This window comes from Sinohyriopsis cumingii, chromosome 10, assembly GCF_028554795.1.
Source record: "Sinohyriopsis cumingii isolate HCF-2022 chromosome 10, ASM2855479v2, whole genome shotgun sequence".
In the NCBI taxonomy this organism is placed as follows: Eukaryota; Metazoa; Mollusca; class Bivalvia; order Unionida; family Unionidae; genus Sinohyriopsis; species Sinohyriopsis cumingii.
This window is the reverse complement of record NC_142970.1, coordinates 103901606-103929193: the sequence shown is the minus strand read 5'-3', so window position 1 is coordinate 103929193 and position 27588 is coordinate 103901606. Positions and strand designations below refer to the sequence as shown.

Genomic DNA, 27588 nt, shown 5'->3' with positions numbered 1-27588 from the left:
GTGTAATACAAGAAGGACTAGTGAATATTCAGCAGGAAAAGTAAATTTCTTATTCTATTAGTTCTTCTGTCAATAATATTTTAAAACTGTACCTTTATCATGTCTCATGTGAATTTTTTTTTTAAGATTTATTTTGAGCTGATGTTCAAGTGCTGTTTTTGAATGTACATGTCATATTGCTTGCAAAACCTGAAGCAAAATGATGAAGGAGATTATTGTTAGTATTTGTGAAGTTTTGTGTTGGCAAAAATTGGGAAGTGACCAGCATGACCCAAGGGACTGAATTTTGGACCAGCTGGTAACTTACTAATGAATTTGGATTTCCTTGCCCAGTTGAGATTTTGCTCAAATCTGGTTTAGTAGTAAGATCTCTATTATAGGACCTGACCAAGGATTCATTCATGAGTGCCTAGCGAGGCAGCTGTTAGTACCATTTTGTAAGTCTTTGATATGACTCAGCCAAGGTTTGAACCAACGACCTCCTGCTACCAAAGTGGATGCTATAACCACTAGGCCACCGGAGTGGTTCTTAAATTCATGAATTTGGAAAGAAGCTGTACTGTTTACACAGCAGAATGATTTTTCACTCAAATTTGTGACATGCAGCAATTATGAAATACACAGAAACTGGTACCCTATCCACCCCACCCAACAATAATTGTGAATTCAATGATTTTAATGAATGAAATTACAGTGAAGCCACTGTTTTGCATGGGTACCAATTTATGTGTATTTCATTTTTTTCTGTAAACCACAAAAGACTGAAATGAACAATTAAATGTATATTGAAAAAACTTAGAACCACTTCTCCAATCCATACAATTTTTGTGTTGATGAAAATGTCATTGTTTTGGCAAAACCACAAAAAAACGTTAAAAGTGTGTCATTTATTAACTAGCTTTCTGCATTACAGATGCTTAATCCATGCTTCAATGTTTTGTTGTTTTTTCTTCATGTTTCCATACACGCTGCAAACCACTCATGTTCATATCTTAAAACTAACAGTTGTAACTGTCTATACAAGTATAGACATTTCATACAAGCATGCACACACTAATGTACTCACAAAAACCTTTGTCTTACCCTTTTCGTCAACTTTCACCTGACCATGAAGTTCCTTCTTATCCATGTCATCATACTCATTTGAACCTGAGCTACCTTCTTTAATCCCACAAAATGAACTGAAAAAGTCAGACATGAAAAGAGTTCAAGAGAGGTATATATTTGTATTGCACACCTAAAACTAAGTAGCATTTAATTAATTTAGTGAAGTTCATCTCGTCAAATGATCAGCATCTTAGTCTGCACGCCATGCTGGAGCCGCTTGGGTTTTAGTCCACGAAGTTCACAATTAGTTGATCAGTTGGTCATTTGACCCAAATCAGCCATGCTGGAGCCACTTGGGTTTTAGCCCACTAAGATCCCAATTAGTTGATCGGTTGGTCATTTGGCCCAAATCAGCCATGCTGCAGCCACTTGGGTTTTAGCCCACGAAGTTCACAATTAGTTGATCGGTTGGTCATTTGGCCCAATTCAGCCATGCTGCAGCCGCTTGGGTTTTAGCCCACAAAGTTCACAATTAGTTGATCAGGTTGGTCATTTGGCCAAAATCAGCCATGCTGCAGTCACTTGGGTTTTAGCCCACTAAGTTCACATTTAGTTGATCGGTTGGTCATTTGGCCCAATTCAGCCATGCTGCAGCCGCTTGGGTTTTAGCCCACGAAGTTCACAATTAGTTGATCGGTTGGTCATTTGGCCCAAATCATCCACCACACTGCATCTCTTGGCACTGTACTTTACTCCTATTGCCATGATGCTAAATAGTCTTTTGTGTGCTGATTTGCCATTAAATATGACTCAGTCAATCAAATTACCAACAAGACAAATACATCTAGCATGTTTGATAGTGATGCGATAAATTTTCAACACATCTGTAAAAAAGAATAGGTCCTAATGAACAATCAGATGAAGGTCCTACTCTTGAGTCAGTTTGGTCAAGTTTTATTTAAAATCAGTGGACAGCAGAGATCAGCAAATTATGTATGTGCAAAATATAATTTTAGTAGTGATTCAGAGTTTTATATCGAGCTTTGTGTGCTTGCAATGAAAATACACAAATGAAGTGTGGTTGCTTTAATTCAACATGGGAATCATCATACTACAAAAATGATGAAGTCCAAACCAAAAGTGAAAGATGTTAAAATAAAAAAATAAAAAAAAAATATTAATGGCAGTATTCAATAAAAGCATCATCAATTACATAAAACATTGCTTGGTCTATTCTAGGATGCATTACTGCAGTATTCATGCCAACTTTTCAACCACTGCACAAAAACAAAATCAACTGACTGTGCAAAAATTTAAAATTGTACTTTTAAGCCATACCTTTCATTCTGTATTAAATCCTTCCTATAGTCTGAAAATTAGCTCTAATTCTTCAAGTGGAAGGGGAATTACCCATCCAAATTTTCAATTTTAGATAAGACATTGAAATGGATTTATACAGTGATGGATGATAGTATTAAACACCATCCAGACAGTCATCAACATCTTTTAATCACAAAATTGTATAGAATACAAATTTTGCAAATATTACACCACTCATCAAACTAACTAGAACACTATTCTGACTTACAGCGACTCAAATTCTCACCTGTGTGAGAGAGTATCTTCTCCGGAGCCATCTCTCTTTAAATCAGAAAACCTGTAAGCCACCATGCTGTGGTTGTCTGACTTTGGAAAATTTCTCCATGATGGCTGAAGGAAAGATACATGCAGGGTAGAATTTTGATTACAAAGAATGAAATCATCTGACTTATGTCTTGTTATTCAACTCATCTTAAATTCTAAAATGCTATCATCATAATAAATATTATTAAATACTGGAAATTAATACTCACATTCTATTCTTAATTTCCTAGTTTTTAGTGGGTTACAATTTTTATGAATTCCAAAGTTGTCTGAAGACCAAACTAACCATAATATTTTGCTGTAAACAGCAGGACACCCATATCCCAATCCATAAGCTTATGGTATTAATCCAACTACCTGTTAAACCACAAATATAAATGAATTAACAGCATTTAGAATTTATTTTTATTACGATAAAAATGTTACCAACAGATGGTTAATTTATCAGCCACATGCACACCCACTCTCCATAGATAAAGATATAAAACAAAAGGAATTAACTGTTGTTATAATTGACCTGCACCTTCCATATCACCTTTTAAACAACCAGTTGACCTGCACCTTCCATATCACCTTTTAAACAACCAGCTGACCTGCACCTTCCATATCACCTTTTAATCAACCAGTTGACCTGCACCTTCCATATCACCTTTCAATCAACCATTTCATTTGAGAAATGCTAGTTGTATGAAAAGATAAGCTTAATTTAAAATAGTTAAAAATATTTAAGTGTGAATTCAAAAAACATTTATACAAATGACTATGCTAATTATTTTGTTATGTTCAAAAAGAGTGAATTTTGAAATCCTCATGGATGCTTAAATGCATTCAGATGTTCATAATAATTAAAAATAACAAATAAAACAATCCTCTTTAACAAGAATTCTCTTTTCTTATTCTTGTTATGGTGCAGCATTGGTATGAAAGATAAATGGAGCTCCTTTAGAGTAGTCAGACTGTTATCGAGAAAAATACCATTGTACCCCACATGTGAAAACTATGACCTACTTTCTGCATGTTTTAGCTTATCTCCTTGAGAGGCATCAATCTGTCGATTTCCATATATACCTGTAGTATGAACAGGGTCCAAAACATTAAGGACGAATGAAAAGAAAAATACAAAATTCACTCCAGTATGAAAATTAAGCTACAGTGACATGGTTTTGGTTGATGCCTCCCACATACCAAGTTTCATGAATGTTTGAAATGGGGTTGAAGATATTGAGGGTGTATGAAATAGTCATTGAAAAAGTCCATAGTAAACATTCCTTATTGAGCTTACAAAACTGTCTAACTCTTCATACACTTTCTATTAAAATCTCAAATTTTTCCTGTCTTGAATCCCGCTTTTCCAGAAAAATGAAAATTCCCTGACATTTTCTTGACACATGGGAACCATGCAATACGACATCAATTAAACTGAAAGGCAAAGTTTCTAACAGGGTTTGTAATTAGATTAAAGTTTGCTGGAAAAAGGAGAAAGCTGAATTCTATCAAGGTTACCTTTATGTAAAGCTTCATACAAATTTAATTTGAATCCAAAAAGTCCTTCAAAAGACAGGAAATAAAATTCTCACACAATGAAAGGCAAAGTTTCAAGTGTTATGTGTATATATATTGTGTGCTTAACCTTTGCCCATGATTGTAGGTTGTACTTAAAGATAATGGTCATTCATAAATAGAATATTTACATAGCATTTGAGATTATTCTAGGCTCAGTCTTGTTTACAATTTGAGTAGAATTTTTATTAGACTGATTCTTATCTAGGTCATGTGAACATGTGTATAAATAAAGATTTCATTAAAAAAGAAAATTCATCACTGTTCTCTAACAGTCTGTGGGAATCCATGATAAGAGTTTGCAGCTGTGTTCAAATAGAATTTGGGAGGAATTATTTATTTAAAATATTCCTCGAAATTTCTAAAGTGCTGATTGACTATTAGAATTTGTACATACTTTAATTTTTTTTAACTCATTCAAAAACATTCTGGATTGCATCAGTGTGTTATATAAGGACATTCAAGACTACTGGAATTCATTCAGAACATTCTATATTTTTGGACCAGTGATAGGACGTTTAGGACTGATTATTTGGGATTTAATTCACAATACTATAAGTATCTCTCACCTCTATAATATAGATATCATCCTTGGTAATGATATTGGCCATCATCGCATCCCCCTCCCAGTGTGCATTTACCTGAGCATCTGCATCATCTGAAATTGGATAAAGACAAGTGAATACTGGGAAAGTGAACACTACATAGGGGTTGACAATGACCAAACATGAGATTCCTGGGGTCTGAGATCATTCAATAGGCTGAAAAATAGCCCAATGCAAAAACTGTCGGTCAAAAAAATATTGGATGCTTTCTTTTGAACTGTTTTTCGATGCTGCTGATTGTGAATAGTATGAAAACAACTATTTCATGGCTTCTCTAGTTTTCTGTATATTCAGTTCATCAATCTGTTTTGCAGTTTTTTGAAATAAAGTCATGCAAAAATATTTTATATCTGAGTGATGGATTAGAATCATTTGTATAAATCTGAAAGCCCATTATGCCAGGATGCCTTCTACAAAATTTGGGAAAATTTTACAGAATAGTTTTTCTTCAGGAGTCTGGTAAAAGTTTCTCCATTTTTAGCAACAGTGGCCATATTAAAATGTCGCAACCTTGACATAGTGTTAATATAATTAGTACCAATGTAAATACAGATTGGCATCATTTGCATACAAAATAAAGACCTCTATGCCAGCATACTTTGTCAAACTTAGCCAAATTCTGTTGTTCATTTTTTCAGAAAAGTATGTTTACAGTTCTTCCTATTTGTGTTATAGTGGCCATATATAACAGCATTTCAGCATTGTTGTATAACCCTGAGAGCCCTCTATGCCAGGATGTTTTCGGTTAAAATTTGGTCAAGTTCTCCAGAACGATTTTTGGTAAGTAACAAGCATTTTCTATTTTTAGTAACAGTGATGGATCAGCCCAACTTGTATAAATTTGAAAGATTTTCGTGCCAGGATGCTTTCTGTAAATTTTCTTAAATTCTATTTAACAGTCTTGGAGAAGAAGTATTTATTAATATATATTACTGGTGACTCTAGCTGGTGGCAGATCTGCATCATTTGTAAAAATATGAAAGGTCTTCATCCCAGATTGCATTCCATCCAAATTCTCCTCAGCAGTTTTTAATTAGTCTTTAAATGCTTTTCTATTTTTAGTAATGTAGCCATCTTTGATGTTCCATTGACATAAATTGTACAAAAATGAACGGTCGAGATTAGTCAAATAATATTCAGCAGTCGTGGAGAAAGGTTGTTTTTTGTTATAGTAACAATGGCCTTTTTATCAATCTGTAGTACTGTATGACATATTTGAATACAGATCAACATCATTAAAATATGCATGGATCTCACTTGCTACGTCAGCCAAACACATTCAAGATCATTTCATAAATATGCATGGATCTCACTTGTTACATCACTAAACATGTGAAACTCTGGACAAAAAAAACAACATTTTCTTGATGTACAAAGTTTTCAGAAATATTCTGGGGGAGTTTTAGAACAAAAACATTAATAGAGACAACAAATTCAAATGAAACAGAGTTGTATGGTATTTATATAAATACTGCACAAACTAGGCTCACTTACTGGTAGGATCCGTAAAACAATATACCAATATAATGGTGAAACTATACACCCCTAATGACTAGTAAATATGTATCTCTGATGGGTCCCCACTTATTATTACATCAAGAATCATGCTCCTGAAGCCAGAACACAGATCTGTTAAATATATTGTTTTTATAAAGCTAGGTCAAAAACAAGCTGATGAAAATGTCTCTATAATTAAATTTTTGGTACATCTGAATCTGAATCCGTCAACGGATGCCACAGGATGGAGCCAAAAATAATATCTCTCTTCTTTCCTTAAGGGCAAGATAATGTAACTAAATGTACTAAGTCTGTTGAATCTCCACACTCTAGTTTAGGTGGTTTGCACTGGCAGAAAGATCTCAGCTAATGTGGGTATGTGAGAAAGCCTGCCGTTAGCTTTTCGTGGGTCAATGGTTCTTTCCAGGGTTTTCCCCGGTTCTTCCTCCACCATTAATACTGGCCGCCATGTATAGCCTATCTTGTGCTGAAAAATGGCGTTAAACCCCATTACAACAACAACTGGCAGAAAGATGGACAGACAAAGACAGAATAGTATCTTTTTTATAAGCTGGAAATATTTTCATGGAATGTAAATGCTCCACCAACTAGCAAAACCCCACCCCATTCAATATGACTCAGTCTGTGGGGGAAAAAATCAGTCAATTTAACCAGACGTATGTACAAATACAGCAGTATGTCACTTTAAGTTTAACATTTCAGCTGAGAATAAAAAACATTGATAACAGTTAGATGTGTTACCTTCCAGTTTCCCTGAGTAGAAGGCACTACTATTGACCTTAAACACTGCATCCTGCCCGTTTCCTTTCACAATAGAAGCTTTAAAGTCATGCGACAATATCTTGGATGGTTGTAAATACAAATTAAAATCTCTGAAAAAACAAAAAAGTTCCAGAATATATTAAATCGTAAATTATGGAACTGCTTGAACTCGTTATCAGAACTAAAACAAATGCTGACTTTAACATTCGCTTTACTGTTACAATTAAACTTCAGACTTTTGTACAAACTAATGGAGGATGATGCATTATCTCGTAAATCAAAAGTGCATGAAGTAATAAAACACAGGGTTCTTAAAAGGTTGAAATGATAATAATTTACATAAAATTAGATTAAAGAAAATAGTTTCTGAGATAATGTTTTTTAGTGCCCATTTTATGATCACAAAGACCTGGCAAAATAATCTCTATAATATTATTGTTTTGTTCACTTGCACACAGAAAGTTTATATTAACATTGAAAACATCGTTTGAATAATTACTGTGGTCATCTCCTTTAAAAAAACTTTTCCAATATTGTTTCAAGTATTATCATAAGTTGAACAAATGCAAGAGAGATAACTACCAATGTTTAATCTTACATTTCAATCTGAGTTGCTTCCCTTGACAAAAGAAATGGAAACTACTGACAGTCACGCAGACCATAACTCTCTTAAAAAAATTCTATGACCATACAATTATGACTAATATCAGTATTACAAACTACATTTGGTAAAAAAAAAGGTGGAAACAATGCCTTTGGCATTGGGGAGCTGTGGTGGTTTAGTAGCTAGCATGTTGTACTCAAGAACCAAAGGAGTATGGGTTCAAATCCTACCATCGGACCAGCCTGGGTCAGCTATCGTGGCAAAGAACTATACTGGTAACAGGATACTGTGATTGGGTGGGACATCATGTTACATGTCTGCGGCATGATGCCCCAGTGCTAGACATTGTTATAATCGGCTACACTGCAGACATCGTAGCAGTATGACTGAAAAAATTGTTAAAGCTACGCTAAAAATCCAAATCACATACACACACCTCCTTATGTCAAAGAACTCGTTTTTTGGCAACATTCTTTGCACCAAAAATCAAACAAATTTCCAAATATCCTGGTGTCATGTATGATAAGTGACAAGTCAGTTATTTGGATTTTCTATTTGTCTAGGATAAAGTTATTCTTTCTTACTCATTTATTTATTCTTACTCATTTACTGACTCTTTCACAATACTCACTGGCATGAGTACATGAGTGAATTTTGAAAACTCAATCTAAACTTTTCACAACTTTCTATTCTTTTAATGCACAGGTGATTTATTAACAGCCTTTCAAATTTCAAATTTAAACCCTTTATCTGTTTTTTTTTCAATTTAAATATTTTTAAATTTCAATTTCAATTTAAATGTGTTTGTGATTTGGATTTGTAACATAGCTTTAACAAATTTTCAGTCATTTTGGTATGATGTCTGCAATGTGGCAGTTTATAGTGATGTCTGGATGCTGAGCACCAAGCAAGGCAACTGCTAGTACCAGTTTTATAAAGTCTTTGGTATGACGCAGCTGGGACTTAAACCTCAGACCTTCCGCATCCGAGGCAGATGCTCTAACCATGAAGTGGTCTCAAATTAAATGCAGCATTTGCAGTTCCTTAACTCATTAACCCCTGGTGCCGCATTTACGTGGAGGTAGTAGCCTACTGTAGCATCAAGGTCATGTATGATACACTGAAGTGGGTGGTATTACAGAAAGGTAGACAGATGTAGCCCTACAATGATACCAAACAATCTGGAAGTTCTAGTTACACTACAAAATACAGAGGGAAAAAACCTTGTTTTTTGGACCTGATTTTTTTCCACCCAAAATTCGCCCGTGGTCGGAATCCGATTTTGTGTCCGGATTTTAGACTTTTTGGTCTCAGATCTAAGGCAGACTGGTCTGAACTGCACACAGACAGATGAACCTTTGCAAAACATAGGATAAGATGGGCATTTGGAATAAAGAGTGGTCTCGATACAAAAATGATGTTTCCGTTAAGCACAAAAAAAAACTTCAACTTATACCCTTCTGCTCATGCGCGAGAGAAATTGCCAATGAAAAATGATGTTTCTAGCACAACTAGGCATTAGGTTAATGTAAAATCACTTGGGAGTTGATGTATTAGGATGTATTCAGAAATAGCTCACAAAATGTGTTTCCTACACGCATTTCAGGTAAAAACCAAAAAAAACTCCAGGGCTTAATGAGTTAAGTAAAGCTTATATTGCACAACTCAAAAATGTCATTTATCTGCTTGAATATATGAGTGGTAGCTGAGAAAGGGCAAGTCACCTTTTAAGCAGCTACCTGACTGAATTAGCAACTTTTGAAGCAGATTCAGTATGGTGTACTGTATTTTCCTAAGTGTATAGTTTTTGTTTATATACAAAGAAGGCTTGGGAAGCAGACTTTAGTTTATTTTAGTGTCTGATCTACCAGTATGCACACAATTTTCACCATATAACTTTACCATAAAGGGAATAAAATTATAAGAAGAAAAAAAATCTCAGCCATGATGGGTAAATTTGTGTTGCAATACTCAAGTTGCAAAGAGGCTTTGCCTTAAGCACTGGAATAAAATCTTTGACTACAGCTTCACCAAAACAGCCCAATGGCTGACCTAAAAGACCAAATGGGTGACAAAAATGGCCCATTAGCTGACCAAAATGGCCCAATGGTTGATCATAAAGATCCATTAGCTGACCAAAATGGCACATTGGTTGAGCAAGAAGGCCCACTGGTTGACCAAGAAATCATGCTAGAGTGTGATGTGTAAGAAAATGAACCAGCTGCAAAACACTGAATTGTTGATCCCACAGGATGGGCAAAATGCTTGTAAAAATGATACTGTCAGGTGAAGTCATTGCAAGCATTTCATGCTAAAGCAAAAGTTTGATGTAACAAATTTCTCCAATTTACACAGAATTAGTGAAATTGAAAGATATTTCAAAATCTTTCAATCATGATCATAAAAGGTAAAAAAACAGACATCTCTTAATGAATGAGAATATATGACGAGTGGAAGACCAGAGTGTGTGGAGATGATTTAGAAAAATAGCGAAGTAGGTTCTCATCCAGTTAAATCTGGAGATCCCGTCAGCACAGTTACTGTATGTGCTTATGCCAAGGAATTGGTGTCAAGTGAACATCCATAGATTTTTTCTCAGTATTAACTGGGATACAGGATTTTTAAAGGAGCATTATCGAGTGCTTTGGGTGTGTGTGCATGATTGATTTTTAATGTAGCTTTACAATGCCTGCAGTGTGGCAGTTTACAGTGATGTCTAACACTGGGGAATCATGCTGCAGACATGTAGAACATTTCCCACCCAGTCACATTATCCTGACACCAGGCTGACCAGTCCTAACATTAACCTCTTAATGCTGAGCACCTACTGAGGCAGCTGTTAGTACTATTTTTGTAAGTCTTTGATAAGCAACCTCTAGTGCTTTGGGCAGGGACATCTATGAACCAGCAACTCCCCAAAGAGTTGGAGGAAAAACAAAATAATTCAATGATTTTGCAAAGGTCAGAAGAGAAGACAATTAAGAACAAGGGAGTTATTAACATGGATTAAACTCCTGTGTACTTTTGATCTCATTCTTGGATGGACTGCAAATATGAAGGTGTCAAATGCAAAAAATAATATATAAAAACAAAACTTTAATCCTTACAGTTTCTGCTGCAAGGAAAGCAATACCTCCACTGACCAAAATTTCAGGACAAGATAGCTAAAGGATATTATGGTACTAAAAGGATGAATTGTACTTGTGCAAGAGAAGGTCTGGGACGATGAAGGGGTAATTAAAAGATGTCAAGTACATGGGAAAGGAGTGATCAAGTTTGGCAATGGATTCATCCTGTACACACATGGATGCTGCAAAGAAGGTTTTGAGAAGGGGTAACACAGTGCCACCATTATGGGTAGATACACCTCCAAGTTGCAACCGTTAGGTGTTACTATTAATAACTAGTCAAGACCAATATAAACAAAAGCTGGTTCGACTTTATTCATACTGTATCACACAGCCTGGCCAAGAAAATGACCACACTTATTATGCTAAGAGCACTGACACACTTTTGTGGATTGGCTTTTGATGGCTGGCAAATCACTGCAGGGCAAGTAAATCTTCTAAAAAATTTGTTTGAAGTATGTGGTATCAGCAACTTGAATGGTCATGAGGGCAAAGAAATGCTGGATGTGTTGAAAATGACATCTAATATGAAGAAGACAAGAAAGCTGAGTGGCCAAATAAGAATTTGAACAGTGTGAAGGATTTCGTTAGAACAGAGTATCAATATGCATGCTTGTTCAAGGGTATATGGAATTGATAATTTCTGTGTACATTAATGTGTATCTATTATTCTGTACCTTCACTATCCAGCTTAGAAACTTTATTCCATAAATCTCTCTCCCTGTACATACCATATGTACTAGCTTATAAGTTGAGTTCAACTGCAAACAACATAGATTCTAATCTGCCAAAGCATAATGCACCTGCAGATCAGGGTCTATATTTGTTCTACTGATTACTCCTACCAATCTGCATAGATCCAGATCTGCCGGTACATTATGCAATGGCAGATCTTGGTCTGTGCAGTTCGACCAGTCTTATAAGAGAGTACAGATGGTATACACATTCATCACATATTTTACATAAGTATAGAATACTTTCTGAACTTCTGAACTAGACACTTTGCAGAAGTGTAAAATTAGGGAAAAAAAATGGAACAAAACTCTCATGTGCATAAATGATTCACCCAACTCTTCTTCTTCAAACGTTTGAGGTTACAAAGTACAAATACACAGCAGCTTTTTCAAAATTTATATTTTATAAAATTTAGTTTTTCACAATAAAATATCAAAGGATTTCAAAATACATTAGTTGATATTCTTTATTAAAATTTTTTATCAACATAGCATCAATTTTACAATTTAAAAAGGGTGTCCCAAAACTTACAACTTAAAAAATATGGTGACCCAGAACATGCAATGCAAAAAATATTACTTTGAAAATTAATGCATTTTATTCCAACATATATGGTGTCCCAAAATATACAATAAATATGGTAAAACTGATGCCTGACTAGCACATTCAAAGTCACTAAGCTTGCAAGACAAGTAGCTCAATGAAAATTGTTGAGCTCTGTATTTTATCATGATTAAATATACACACCTGCCCAGTGTTGAAAAGGTGACATGTTTGGAATGAATTTCTTCTGGATTCTTTCCAGCCTCTCTCTTGACCCTTATCTTGATGTCTGAGGACTTCAGCGTTTCATAGTAACGAAGTACATTCTCTCCTGGAACCATATCAGTTTAAAAATCAGCTATACATAATACAATGGTGGGTGATGCTGAGTGAAGCTTATAGCTATATTTTTCACATCAGGAGTAAATTTCACTTAACTCCACTTCAAGAGCATAGTCTACTTTTGTGTGTATTGTATTCATAGTGGTTAAAGGAGATATACATAAAATGATGCTATTACAATATCCATCAGGATATATATTTGATATCCAAGAGACATATATTATATGATGATATATATATATATGATATCCAAGAGACATATAGTATATGATGATATATATGATATCCAAGAGACATATATGATATGATGATATATATGATATCCAAGAGACATATGATATGATGATACATATGATATCCAAGAGACATATATTATATGATCATATATATGATATACAATAGACATATAGTATATGATGATATATATGATATCCAATAGACATATATTATATGATGATATATATGATATCCAACAGACATATATTATATGATGATATTATGATATCCAAGAGATATAAATGTTATACAATGGTGTATGTGATATACAATTGACAATACATGTTATACAATGATATATATGATACCCAATAGACATGCATGTTTTATGATGATATATATGATATCCAATAGACATGCATGTTTTATGATGACATGATATCAATTGATGTCGAGTATGATATATTGTGACATCCATTATGAAACAACATAATTAATAAATCCCTTTGAAGAAGGAAATGAATAAAAGATGTATTTTAATATTTTTAAAAATGTATTTTAGCAAATAGGCTTAGATAAGAATGAATAAGAGCAGCGTATGTAACAAGTCTTGTAACTGAAGATCACAAATGAGATACTTAATTCCTAATTAATCAAGGCTACAAATGTTAACATATACACGTCGTCTTTAATCATGAATACATGTGCTGGTTTGAGGACAAAGTTTCCAAGGTCTATATAATCTGCTGATTGTTTTTCATCACAATACTCCACAAATGAAAACACTTAGTTGTCTAAAGTGTGATTTTCACAAGAAATAAGACTAATCTTCACAGGGTGTTACTGTGATGTCAGCATGTATGGTAATTAGGAGGAGACAACTAATTAGCTTGTGTGAAATAATTAGCATGTGTGAACTAATTAGCATGTGTGAACTAATTAGCTTAGCATGTGTAAACTAATTAGCATGTGTGATTGTGTTGAAGGACCATACCATATTTGCCTGCCTATAAGACGATACTTTCTGACCAGAAAACCTTAGCTTCATCTTATACTCTGAATCGACTTGTATATGGATTATGTCATCCAAATAGCTTTATCGCATGTCACATAATTTTTCGTATAGACAAAATTCTCAAAGAGTATGAAAAAATGTGCAAAAACTTATTTCATTTTGGGGAAGAGATCGTGTATGAACAAATAAAGGATTGAAACAATTACATGATTGTCAGTATTGAAATTAACTTATATCAGAATAAATATGTATCTCTCTGTATCTCTCTTCCCCCATCCAAAAAAATGTGGAACAAGCATCAATGATGCAATTTTCATATTGAAATAGCATACGTTGATACATTTAATATTTAAGAAACTGGAAGTTATTACAGTTTAATTCCACACAGCATCGAAAATGTTATCCTATCTGTAACTCAATAAATTTTCATGTCAGCATCATTGTATGTAGCTAAAAGTATATAATACATTTAAAATACATCCTGTGTAAAAAAAAATTACGTACTTTTAGTTACATTTACTGATCCACAACGGAAACGTTACTGAGTTACAGATAGGATAAAATTTGCGATGCTGTGAGGAACAAAGTGAAAAAGATGAAGCCGATATTTGAATTACTCTCTTCATGTTTGAATTACTCCCATCATGTTTGAAGTTTACTCTCATCATGTACAAATGACTCATCATCATGTCCGAATGACTAATCATCATGTCTGAAATACTCTCATCATGTTTGAATTACTCTCATGTTTGAAGTTTACTCTCATCATGTTTGAATTACTCTCATTATATCTGAATTACTCTCATCATGTTTGAATTACTCTCACCATGTGTATGATAGTTACTTTGAAACCCAATTCAAAGACAATTGCAAAACATGAATTTCACTTTTTTTTTTAAATTAAGAAAATATATTTCTTATTCAAATTTTGAATTTCATAATGACAATTCAAAATTTCCATTCACTAACAGCTGTTTTCAATGAAGATTAAAGGGATATACATGTAACAGGCTTTCATGTACAAGTTTGAAGACAATTTTTTTTAATGCTAAGCAAATTTTGGGGGAATTTCTATAAGAAAAAGGTATTCACACCAATCTCCATGTTACAGTGGGTTTGCTAGTTATCTGGCTGAGCTAAGACATGGGAGCATTATACTTAATTACATACACTGGGATTTAAGTTCTAATATTTCCATAGAAGCTAAGACATGGGAGAATTATACTTAATTACATACACTGGGATTTAAGTTCTAATATTTCCACAGAAGCTAAGACATGGGAGCATCATACTTAATTACATACACTGGGATTTAAGTTCTAATATTTCCATAGAAGCTAAGACATGGGAGCATTATACTTAATTACATACACTGGGATTTAAGTTCTAATATTTCCATAGAAACTAAGACATGTGGGCATTATACTTAATTACATCCACTGGGATTTAAGTTCTAATATTTCCACAGAAGCTAAGACATGGGAGCATCATACTTAATTACATACACTGGGATTTAAGTTCTAATATTTCCACAGAAGCTAAGACATGGGAGCATTATACTTAATTACATACACTGGGATTTAAGTTCTAATATTTCCATAGAAACAAAGACATGGGAGCATTATACTTAATTACATACACTGGGATTTAAGTTCTAATATTTTCACAGAAGCTAAGACATGGGAGCATCATACTTAATTACATACACTAGGATTTAAGTTCTAATATTTCCATAGAAGCTAAGACATGTGGGTATTATACTTAATTACATACACTGGGATTTAAGTTCTAATATTTCCATAGAAACTAAGACATGGGGGCATTATACTTAATTACATACACTGATTTAAGTTCTAATATTTCCATAGAAATTAAGACATGGGAGCATCATACTTAATTACATACACTGGGATTTAAGTTCTAATATTTCCATAGAAGCTAAGACATGTGGGCATTATACTTAATTACATACACTGGGATTTAAGTTCTAATATTTCCATAGAAACTAAGACATGGGGGCATTATACTTAATTACATACACTGGGATTTAAGTTCTAATATTTCCATAGAAACTAAGACATGGGGGCATTATACTTAATTACATACACTGGGATTTAAGTTCTAATATTTCCAAAGAAACTAAGACATGGGGGCATTATACTTAACTACATACACTGATTTAAGTTCTAATATTTCCAAAGAAGCTAAGACATGGGAGCATTATACTTAATTACATACACTGGGATTTAAGTTCTAATATTTCCAAAGAAACTAAGACATGGGGGCACTATACTTAACTACATACACTGATTTAAGTTCTAATATTTCCATAGAAACAAAGACATGGGAGCATTATACTTAATTACATACACTGGGATTTAAGTTCTAATATTTCCATAGAAGCTATGACATGGGAGCATCATACTTAATTACGTACACTGGGATTTAAGTTCTAATATTTCCACAGAAACTAAGACATGGGAGCATCATACTTAATTACATACACTGGGATTTAAGTTCTAATATTTCCATAGAAACAAAGACATGGGAGCATTATACTTAATTACATACACTGGGATTTAAGTTCTAATATTTTCACAGAAGCTAAGACATGGGAGCATCATACTTAATTACATACACTAGGATTTAAGTTCTAATATTTCCATAGAAGCTAAGACATGTGGGCATTATACTTAATTACATACACTGGGATTTAAGTTCTAATATTTCCATAGAAACTAAGACATGGGGGCATTATACTTAATTACATACACTGATTTAAGTTCTAATATTTCCATAGAAATTAAGACATGGGAGCATCATACTGAATTACATACACTGGGATTTAAGTTCTAATATTTCCATAGAAGCTAAGACATGGGAGCATTATACTTCATTACATACACTGGGATTTAAGTTCTAATGTTTCCATAGAAGCTAAGACATGGGAGCATCATACTTAATTACATACACTGGGATTTAAGTTCTAATATTTCCATAGAAACTAAGACATGGGGGCATTATACTTAATTACATACACTGGGATTTAAGTTCTAATATTTCCATAGAAACTAAGACATGGGGGCATTATACTTGATTACATACACTGGGATTTAAGTTCTAATATTTCCAAAGAAACTAAGACATGGGAGCATCATACTTCATTACATACACTGGGATTTAAGTTCTAATATTTCCACAGAAACTAAGACATGTGGGCATTATACTTAATTACATACACTGGGATTTAAGTTCTAATATTTCCATAGAAGCTAAGACATGTGGGTATTATACTTAATTACATACACTGGGATTTAAGTTCTAATATTTCCATAGAAGCTAAGACATGGGAGCATCATACTTAATTACATACACTGGGATTTAAGTTCTAATATTTCCATAGAAACTAAGACATGGGAGCATCATACTTAATTACATACACTGGGATTTAAGTTCTAATATTTCCATAGAAACTAAGACATGGGGGCATTATACTTAATTACATACACTGGGATTTAAGTTCTAATATTTCCATAGAAACTAAGACATGGGGGCATTATACTTAATTACATACACTGGGATTTAAGTTCTAATATTTCCAAAGAAACTAAGACATGTGGGCATCATACTTAATTACATACACTAGGATTTAAGTTCTAATATTTCCATAGAAGCTAAGACATGTGGGTATTATACTTAATTACATACACTGGGATTTAAGTTCTAATATTTCCATAGAAGCTAAGACATGGGAGCATCATACTTAATTACATACACTGGGATTTAAGTTCTAATATTTCCATAGAAACTAAGACATGGAAGCATCATACTTAATTACATACACTGGGATTTAAGTTCTAATATTTCCATAGAAACTAAGACATGGGGGCATTATACTTAATTACATACACTGGGATTTAAGTTCTAATATTTCCATAGAAACTAAGACATGGGGGCATTATACTTAATTACATACACTGGGATTTAAGTTCTAATATTTCCAAAGAAACTAAGACATGGGGGCATTATACTTAATTACATACACTGGGATTTAAGTTCTAATATTTCCATAGAAGAGTTATTATTATTATTGTTATTACTATTATTATTATGTTTGTTATAAAATTTCACATATTATGCATACTATTCTAAGAATAACATGAATACAAAAAAAAATATAAGCATGGCTCCTGTGGTAAAATAGAGATTGCAAACACATTCTTCCAGACTCTCCAAAATACTCTGATCATAACGATCACGTCTTATACTCTTTGCTCTCACAATTTAAACTATACAAAATTTCGTAAGAATAGTTAAAAGATTTAATTCATTAACTCAACTCACAACCTTTTGATTCATCTTTGTTTAGTCCTTTCTCTTTGATTCATCTTTGTTTAGTCCTTTCTCTTTGATTCATCTTTGTTTAGTCCTTTCTCGTTGATTCATCTTTGTTTAGTCCTTACTCTTTGATTCATCTTTGTTTATTCCTTTCTCATTGATTCATCTTTGTTTAGTCCTTGCTTTGATTCATCTTTGTTTAGTCCTTACTCATTGATTCAGCTTTGTTTAGTTCTTGCTCTCTGATTCATCTTTGTTTAGTCCTTGCTTTGATTCATCTTTGTTTAGTCCTTACTATTTGATTCATTTTTGTTTAGTCCTTTCTCTTTGATTCATCTTTGTTTAAACCTTACTCTCTGATTCATCTTTATTTAGTCCTTACTCTTTGATTCATCTTTTAGTCCTTACTCTCTGATTCATCTTTGTTTAGTCCTTGCTTTGATTCATCTTTGTTTAGTCCTTACTCTTTGATTCAGCTTTGTTTAGTTCTTGCTGATTCATACTTATTTAGTTTTAACTTGTTGATTCATATTTGTTTTGTTTTACCCTTTGTCTATTTTTCCTTTATAACCACTTCTACCAGCAGCCTGATTTATTATATTGTATTCTTTGTTGCTACAGGGGAGATGGTGCTCTAATAAACTCATACTAAACCACCAAAATCATATTTTTGTAATTGCATTTGACAAATTTTATCAAGACAAATATGGTTCATTCATTGGATCTTTAAATTCATAGCAACCACAAAATCCACTATTACTGTTACACCATGAAAACTAGTGCAGCCACAGTACAGTGTGTTCTGCTGTAAATTGAGGCAACCTCAGCACTAAATAACCTACTTGTGTTGCTGTGCTACAAAGCACCAAAACCAAACCAAGACCAAACCTTTGTAAATTAAAACCACCTCTTCTCTAACCATTATTTATAAAACAGTAAATTAAATGGCTCCATATGCCATAACTGATCGATGCTAAACTTTGAATCAAGTACTCCTTGTTCATTTAAGTGGATTACTGGCCAACTGTTCTGCCAACAATGTTTAAGGTAGACGACTATTCAAATTATTTACCGGATAAAATTTTCATATTAATTTTAGCTGAAGAGTGAACTGCACTAAGCATAAGTATTCATTTAAAAAATTTAAAAGGTTGAGCCCATTAGTTCTGACAATGTCAAAAAGGTGGGGTCATTTAGGGAAAGCAGGGTTAACTACTATCCTTATCTATATACATATATACTTGTTTACAGTCAGGAATATACAGTATACATATTCAGGTTTCAGGACTAATTTTCCAAGGTCTGCTTTGTTGTAGTTTTTCATTATAGCTCTCTGAAGCTCTAGAAGTGTCTTACAATTTATTAACACAGCACTGTTGAGTTAATATCCATTCTTTTAAAACAAAAATTGATGACAGTATGTAAAGGTATATAGTTTTCAGTTTCAGCTAAATGTCACAAGTGTATTGCCAACCAGAAAGATTGCAACATATACATCCTAAGTTGCCAATGCAGTGTGTGTAAGCCCTGAAGCCCAATACACATCTTTAGTTGCCAATGCAGGGTGTGTAAGCCCTGAAGCACAATACACATCTTTAGTTGCCAATGCAGGGTGTGTAAGCCCTGAAGCCCAATACACATCTTCTTAAGAATGAAGCTAGCAGTTATTTTGTTTAGTGTTGATAGCCACAGATAGGCATACTGAACTGCTGTTGTTCTTCTTCTTGTTTCTGGTGGTAGTAGTTGGACTGGCTGGAACTGAAGACAATCTTTTTTTTAAAGTACAATTTGCTAAGATATCTCTAAATCAATGACAACACACTGGGCTCACAGAAACCATGTTTATGTAGACCAGAAAAAGAACCAATAGTTGACACTGATTTCCTCAATATGCCAAAAATAACTTAATCAGGTGGAATAGATAAGTTGCATTTTGAAACAGATGGGGCAACTGCTTATTATCTGGGCATACAGACAGAAGAAAGGGAAGTCCATTCATTAGTAGAATTATATTCATCTTAGAAAAGAAGCAGGTCATGTAATACATGTTTATTGAGATGTTCTTTAATGCCAGGATATATCTGTGATCATGTTTTATCTCATGATAGAACATCACTACCAAATACCAAAAACTGCTTGTCGGCCATTGTACAATCTCTCCAAACATAGTTTGTAATAAAAACTTCTAATAAATACAGACAAAGAAATCTCATCACTGCAGAATTACAAAAGGTCACATAGTAAGTGATTGATTGTGGTGGTCGATATAGAATTCAATTACAACTACACTAATACTGATTTCTGTTGCATGGTTCGTAATGCTCATAGAAGAAATGACTTTCAAGTGCTCACTGATTTTTAAGAAGATGGAATCATTAAATTTTTGGGGAATTCATGTATTTGCCCTGGAGAAAACAAATGACTGTCTAAAGAAACTTTGCATACAAGTTTGGACCATATCACGGTACCACTCCTAGAGATCAGTTTCTCAGATAATATGAAATATGTTATCCTAAAATTGTATTTCTGGTGATATTTTGAACCTTGCAAGTATTTTCATAATAATTTGGCTGTCTGAGTCAACCAATGATAGAATGAAATGCAGTTCATTTTAATCATAAATGAGTTGATATTCAACTGCAACCTAATATTTTGCAATGGCGAATTCAAAAAGACACTTTGTATATTGCATCAATGCACAAAGATGACTAAAGAAAAAAGTTTGACCTCAAAAACTTCTTACAAATCTCACAACCTGGTTCTATAAAGTAATATAGGATCTCAAATGGGTAATGATTCAATACCAAATTTATGAATCAAGTTATTCATATTTAATATAAATTTAATATTAAATCATTATGCATTTGAGATTCCTTTTATCAGATAGTTTTTATTTCAGTGGAAATTATTTAGATAGAAAGAAGAACAAATCATTTTGTTCACTCTGACAGACACTGTACCTTTCATTTGTTGTGTGTAAAAATAGTCCCAAACAAAGCTGAAATAGTTAAAGTAGATTATACATTTTTGCTAACAATAAATCAAAGAAAAAGCATCCATCCCAATAAACAGAACATTTTACAAAAGACAAATTAATTTTTCAACACAAAATGTCCAATTTTTGTCACACTGTCACATTGTTTGATATGGTGTACAGTACCGGTTTGAGTTGGCCTACACAGCACAGTGCTAGTGTTTACCTTGAAATTTCACATAAAAAATAAACATTATATTGTTGCAATATTCTTGTGAAAAGAAGATTACTGGATGCAGAAATAAATATATTTACTGTAACGTATTTGTGACCAGATATTTGCAGTATTTGATTTGGAACATTAGACTGTACAGAAGATGTAAACAAATCTCTTTTTGAGTGGGATGATATGTTATACTTGACGTAACAAACCCCTGTTGGCATAAATTGGCCATATTGAAACAAATAAGACCATTTTCCCCCAATTGGCTTTCATGAGTGGAAAAATGGCAGCAAAAAAAATGTTCAGCGACAACAAAAAATTCCAGAAGGAGGGGTTAAAAAAGTTTTCCCATGATCACATTCAATCAGTAAAGAGGATACTACACAATAATTTCATGGCCTTATTTGGACCAGTCAGAATCACACAAAGTGATATGTTAACGTGTGGTAATATTAAAAATATGAAACTGCACATACTATAGGAAAACTATACCAACTATGTGATATGCAATAAACAAAGTTTTGCATTTTTCAGCCTATTCTAATTATCTGATCTGTGTAATTTAGAAGTATTCTAAACTTGTCTCTATATTTTTTTTATAGATACAACAGAATCAGGTTTTTTTATATAGATACAACAGAATCAGGTTTTTTTAAATAGATACAATAGAATCAGGTTTTTTTATAGATACAACAGAATCAGGTTTTTTTTAATAGATACAACAGAATCAGGTTTTTTATATAGATACAACAGAATCAAGTTTTTTTTTATTGATACAACAGAATCAGGGTTTCCTTCATGACTTGAAAATGAAGGCTGAAAATCCCAATTTTAAGACAGAGTAGAAATCTTAAAACCAACAGAAAGGAAATTTAAAAAGAAAACAGTTTTAAAACTTGTATTTACATTTATTGTCAAACACTGAAAGCATCAAACAGTCTTATCTAGCATATAAATTACACAATTATGACAGAAAAGGAAATATGAACATCTCATATTACAGTGAAATGTAGTATTTATAAATCACCATAGACAAATATTCAGTACTACTGATAATATGTTGGCAAAGTTTTGCTTCATACAATATAATCTGTGTATCACATACATCTGTGTATCATAATCTATACATTATGTGTATTATAATTTGTGTATTATAATTTGTGTATTGACAAGGCTATACACATAGATCCTATTGACAAGACAATACATTTAGATCCTTTTGACAAGTCAATACACATGTACTTAGATCAATGATAAATTTTCTTCAACACATCTCTGATTTGTATGTGCATTTTAAAGGAGTGTCTTCTTTCTGTTTCTTACAACCATGTTCATTTTTACAGTCTGAGGCAGTTTTGTGCAGATATTTCTACGAGAAATAAGTCAAATTGTTCCTCTGAGCCATGAGCCATGTTATTTACCAATATATAATACTCAAATCTGATATAACATGATGTAATACAGTCAACCCAAAAATTGATGTCGACAGTGAAACAGTAAAATGAAACAAATGATCATAAATGTAATTCACAGAAGCATGACTAAATAATAGAGAATAAATGAAATTATTAATTACAATTTTTTTTATATAGGATAGTATCATCAAAACAAACATTTTCCCCAATCGTTTCTCCTTATTTCCATCCACAGTTTTGAATTTGTTTTCATCAAAGATGATTTGCCATCTTACAAGGTGTTTAATTATAATTATCTCTGTCATGCAACTCTAAACAGAGCCATGTTGATACTGATGACAGTTATTGGACAATCCAACATAACTGACAACTTCCAATAAAAACAATGTTAACTGATTAGTGGGTTATGCAGGTTATCATGTGGTATTTGACTCTCAAGGCAAAATTTCCATCCTGCAAGATTTAGTTCACTGATTAAGCCTACTCTACTTTTCAGTATGATTCATATGATAGTTTTGGGATTTATTAACTCATTAACCCCTGGAGGTTTTTGTCATTTCACACGAAATGCGAGGGGGAAACACATGTTGTGGGCTATTTATGAATACATCCTAATACGTTGACTTCCAGGATGTTTTCTGGGGCCCCGAGTGGCCAAGTGGTCTAAAGCGATCACCGTTCCGGATCACTGCCATCTCACCTCTGTCTGCGTATGTTCGAGTCCAAGGCTCGGCTAGCGTGGGTACGTGGGAAAGCCTGCCAGTAGCTTCTCGTGGGTCGGTGGTTCTTTCCTGGGTTTTCCAGGGTTCTTCCTCCACCAGTTATACTGGCCGCCATATATGGCCGATCTTGTGCTGAAAAATGGCGTTAAACCCTAGAACAAGGATGTTTTCCATTAACCTAATGCCTAGTTGTGTTAGAAACATCAGTCTTCACTGGCTATTTCTCTCGCACATGAGCAGAAGGGTAAAAGTTGAAGTTCTTATTTTTTGCTTAACAGACTCATCATTTTTGTATCAAGACCACTTTTTATTTCAAATGCCCATCTTATGCTACTTTTTGCAAAGGTTCATCTGTCTGTTTGCAGATCAGACCAGTCTGCCTTAGATCTGAGACCAAAAAGTCTAAAATCCGGACAAAAAATCAGTTTCTGACTATAGGCAAATTTTGGGTGGAAAAAAATCAGGTCCAAATAACAAGGTTTTTCTCTCTGCATTTTGTAGTGCAACTAGAACCTCCAGATTATTTGGTATCGTTGTGCAGCTACCACCCACTTTCCCACTTTAGTGTATCATACATGACCTTGACGCTACAGAGCTCGGCAGTAGGCTACTACCTCCTGCCATGAAAATGCGGTGCCAGGGGTTAATGAGTTAACTATCATAGGTTCTATGCACAACACTTTAAAAAAATTGAAATCTTGTCACATTATTCACACTATTTGCATAAAAAATATGAAAATATATATGGGGGGATTAATTTTGTTTTAATAAACTTTATACAAGTAACCCACAAAGGGCAACTATTTTATATGCTTGGATAATGCAACTGCCTGGTTGATTATTCATATAATTGTAATAAAAGTTATGAATAAAAATTGCATATACATTTTTAAAAATAACATTTTGAAAATTACCTCAGAAATGCATATAACTGGGGGTATGTATATATATATATATATATATATATATATATATATATATATATATATATGTATATATATACTTATTTGAATTCCCTAGAGTCAAATTATATATACAAATGTTTCAAAATTTTCCTTTCGTTACAATGTTGCATCTAACAAGGTTTTTTCGGGGGGGGGGGGGTATTTACACTGCTGTACCTAATAACATATATTTGACTCACCTTTTTCTTGTTATTCTACAATGTTCACTAAAGCATCCTATTATTTAGCTGAATCCCGTACTCATTTTAACAGTTATCCATTTTATCTTTACCTGTGTGAGTCAAAAGCCATTCCGGAACAAATGTACATCTTCTACCCTATTTTTAATGGGGGCCACTGAAAAGAACTACACTACAACATCGTTGCTGCTAAGACATGTTCAGTGGAACAATGGTACATCTTCAGTGAACCAGATCTTGCCTTGAAGGCAATAGATAGGTCACAAACAATGTATGTACGGTTCGTTTAACACATCTACGGTATAGCTGCAAGCAATGAGCGGCAAAAGGGTAAGAAAAATCGGTGTCTACTCTGTGTAAACCTGCTTAGAACTTACCTATACAATATTCTTCGAATGCAAGCATTACAAAATACAACGCCAGTATCCTAAATGAATCCATGTTATGTTGTAGTCTAAAAACATCTCTGACATCAATGGGATTTGCTATTAGATAATGAAACCGGGCTTTATGTATGATATATATGTGTATTCGAATCAGTGTAGAATGCTCATCTCCAACAGGTAGAAAACAGAAGGATTACAAATGATAAGCCAGGACTAATACCTGGTTCAAATTCAAGGACCGATATCATGATGTCATTGCACGGGCCTGTGACCGGAATTGTAAAATGCAACCATTTCAATGTCTTGCTGACCCGGTTTATTAATGCAAAACTTCGGAATACATACGCAAAATGTTAGTTCTTTCTAACGAATACAAAAATAATGTAATTTTGATTTTAAATAATTAGTATAGATACTTACAATTTAATATGAGTAATGTCCACAAAGCATGACTTAAAACGTATATACCTCAACTTATTCTAACTGCTAGTCACTGAAACATTTATAAGTAGACACACGGTAGAGCGTTTCGTACTGCGATATATGTTCTCTACTTTGTTTCCGCACAATAATTCGCGTTCTCTAACATCTAGCTTTGCCAAACTTTGTGCAAGTATTGTTATTTGTATTTAGGACAAGAAAGAAATCGATCGATTTCAGGCTCCAGAAGTCAAAGATAGAGATCACAGCCCTGAACTGAAAAGAAAAGAAAAACGGTTTCCACAAAATAAGTTGAAGCGTATAACAAATATCTACAAATAACTTTGTTGATGGCGTGCATTTTATTTCAGAAGAACACTAATCAGTTGTGGGGTCAAAAGGTAAAAGGTCAAGATCACGGTGACTGTAGAATAATGTTCTCTATACAGAATTTAACCAAACTTTGAGCTTATTTAAGACATGGAATACACACATTCAAGATCAAAGTAACAAACGTGAATGAAATATCACGATCTCCAAAACATAAATACTACTTGTATATCACATGCATTTTTAAAAAGTTGTAGATTGCTTGCATTTGAGACAAGGAAAACACCTCTTAAGTTCGGGTTTAGAAGAACAGAGGTCAAAGTTATTAGGACTTAAAGAAGTAAAACGGATTCCACATTTTCAACTAAAGTGCGATGCCACAAACCATAACCAATCTGTATAGATGGCTTTCATCTGAGACAAGAAAGACACAAAAAGGGTTTGAGAAATTTTGAACTTATATCTTAACATAAAAAGTAGTAAATACTGAAACCTAGTCAGTAATATTATACTGCTAGCAAATAAGGTAGGTTTTACATCATCTGGGCATCAAATACTTTTAAAACAAGATTTGATCTCTCTCTCTCTCTCTCTCTCTCTCTCTCTCTCAATAATTTAGGTTAGATATACTCAGGTTCTCGTCGATCGAGTTTCATCTGTCTTGGATTAATCTTTTTCCTATTCGGATATTGTGCGAAAGCATGGCTCGAAGTGGGGAAGACCAGTCATGTTCGGTAAGCGCTAGCGGTTTGTTTGCGTATCTGATGGCTTACCTACTTTACGAAGCCAAGTATCACACCCACTATTAGTCACATCCACATCTAACCCAGCGGTTATTCCGTGTACCAAAGATTGTTTAGCTAAATTCATTGTCATGATCGACATTTTGGAGTAGCCCATACTATACCTGTGTTTTAGTATCCATCTCGTGTGACGGGTCATAAGGCTCAACATCCCATTTAAAGCATTGTTTACTAAATATAACACAAAGAAGAATGATATCTGTCTGTCTTTGTTTGAGAGATGGGGTGAAGATGGCATACGGCCCACCCCATAAGAATGAGAGCGAAACGGCCGTAACGTTTCTTGGAGTAAGGTTTCTTTACAATTAGATTATTACATTTGCGCATTGGCAACGCTGTAAATGGCGGAGCTTCTTTCGTTCGCTGGGGTCGATACCACAGATCTCTGTCTTCCTTGTTTACACTCACCCAGGCCCACATCGGTAAGTCTGTCCGCCCCTGCATTCATACAATAATATATTAATTAAATTAACAAAACGCAAACAGCCAACCTGGTGTCATTTAGTTTCCTGGTATTTTCTGATGTTCGTTTGGATCGGATATACGTACCTGAATTGTTATATTTGGATTGGCACATCGATATATTGGTTTCTTCTAGTATTAACACATGGATATATTGGTTATATGGATATATTTTGTTTACCATGGACACATTGATATATTGGGATTCGTTTAGCATTTACACATCAATATATTGGGTTTCTTTTAGTGTTGATACATTGATATGTTTGAGTTTAATTTAGTACCGACACAGCGACATATTGGGTTTCGTTGAACTGACATATCGATATAACGGGTTTCTTTTAGTACTGACTCATCGATATATTGGATTTTGTTTAGTATTTACACATCGATATATTGAGTTTCTTTTAGAACTGACACATCGATATTCTGGGTTTCGTTTAGTATTTACACATCGATATATTGGGTTTATTTGAGTACTGACACATTGATATATTGGGTTTCGTTTAATATTTACACATCGATATATTGGGGTTTCTTTTAGCACTGACACATCGCTATTCTGGGTTTCATTTAGCATTGACACATCGATATAATGGGTTTCATTTAGTACTGACACGTCGATATATTGGGTTTCTTTGAGTACTAGCAC

General features: G+C 33.7%; 2 protein-coding genes across 2 annotated transcripts in view; one reads left to right on the top strand and one right to left on the bottom strand.

The window, feature by feature from the left end:
- The window catches only part of LOC149790755 (ADAM 17-like protease), a 100036-nt gene extending 74948 nt beyond the window's left edge, over positions 1-25088 (bottom strand). The window contains exons 1-6 of the mRNA XM_089973260.1: positions 24913-25088; positions 12351-12477; positions 7116-7246; positions 4821-4909; positions 2654-2757; positions 1084-1181 (exon numbers count right to left, since the gene is read on the bottom strand). Coding sequence (XP_089829386.1) covers positions 1084-1181; positions 2654-2757; positions 4821-4909; positions 7116-7246; positions 12351-12477; positions 24913-24976 — 613 coding nt within the window. The 5' untranslated portion in view covers positions 24977-25088. The remainder of the gene's footprint in view (positions 1-1083; positions 1182-2653; positions 2758-4820; positions 4910-7115; positions 7247-12350; positions 12478-24912) is intronic.
- The window catches only part of LOC149790754 (putative methyltransferase DDB_G0268948), a 39710-nt gene continuing 36797 nt past the window's right edge, over positions 24676-27588 (top strand). The window contains exon 1 of the mRNA XM_089972819.1: positions 24676-24865. The gene's annotated coding sequence lies outside the window, so the exon portion shown is untranslated. The remainder of the gene's footprint in view (positions 24866-27588) is intronic.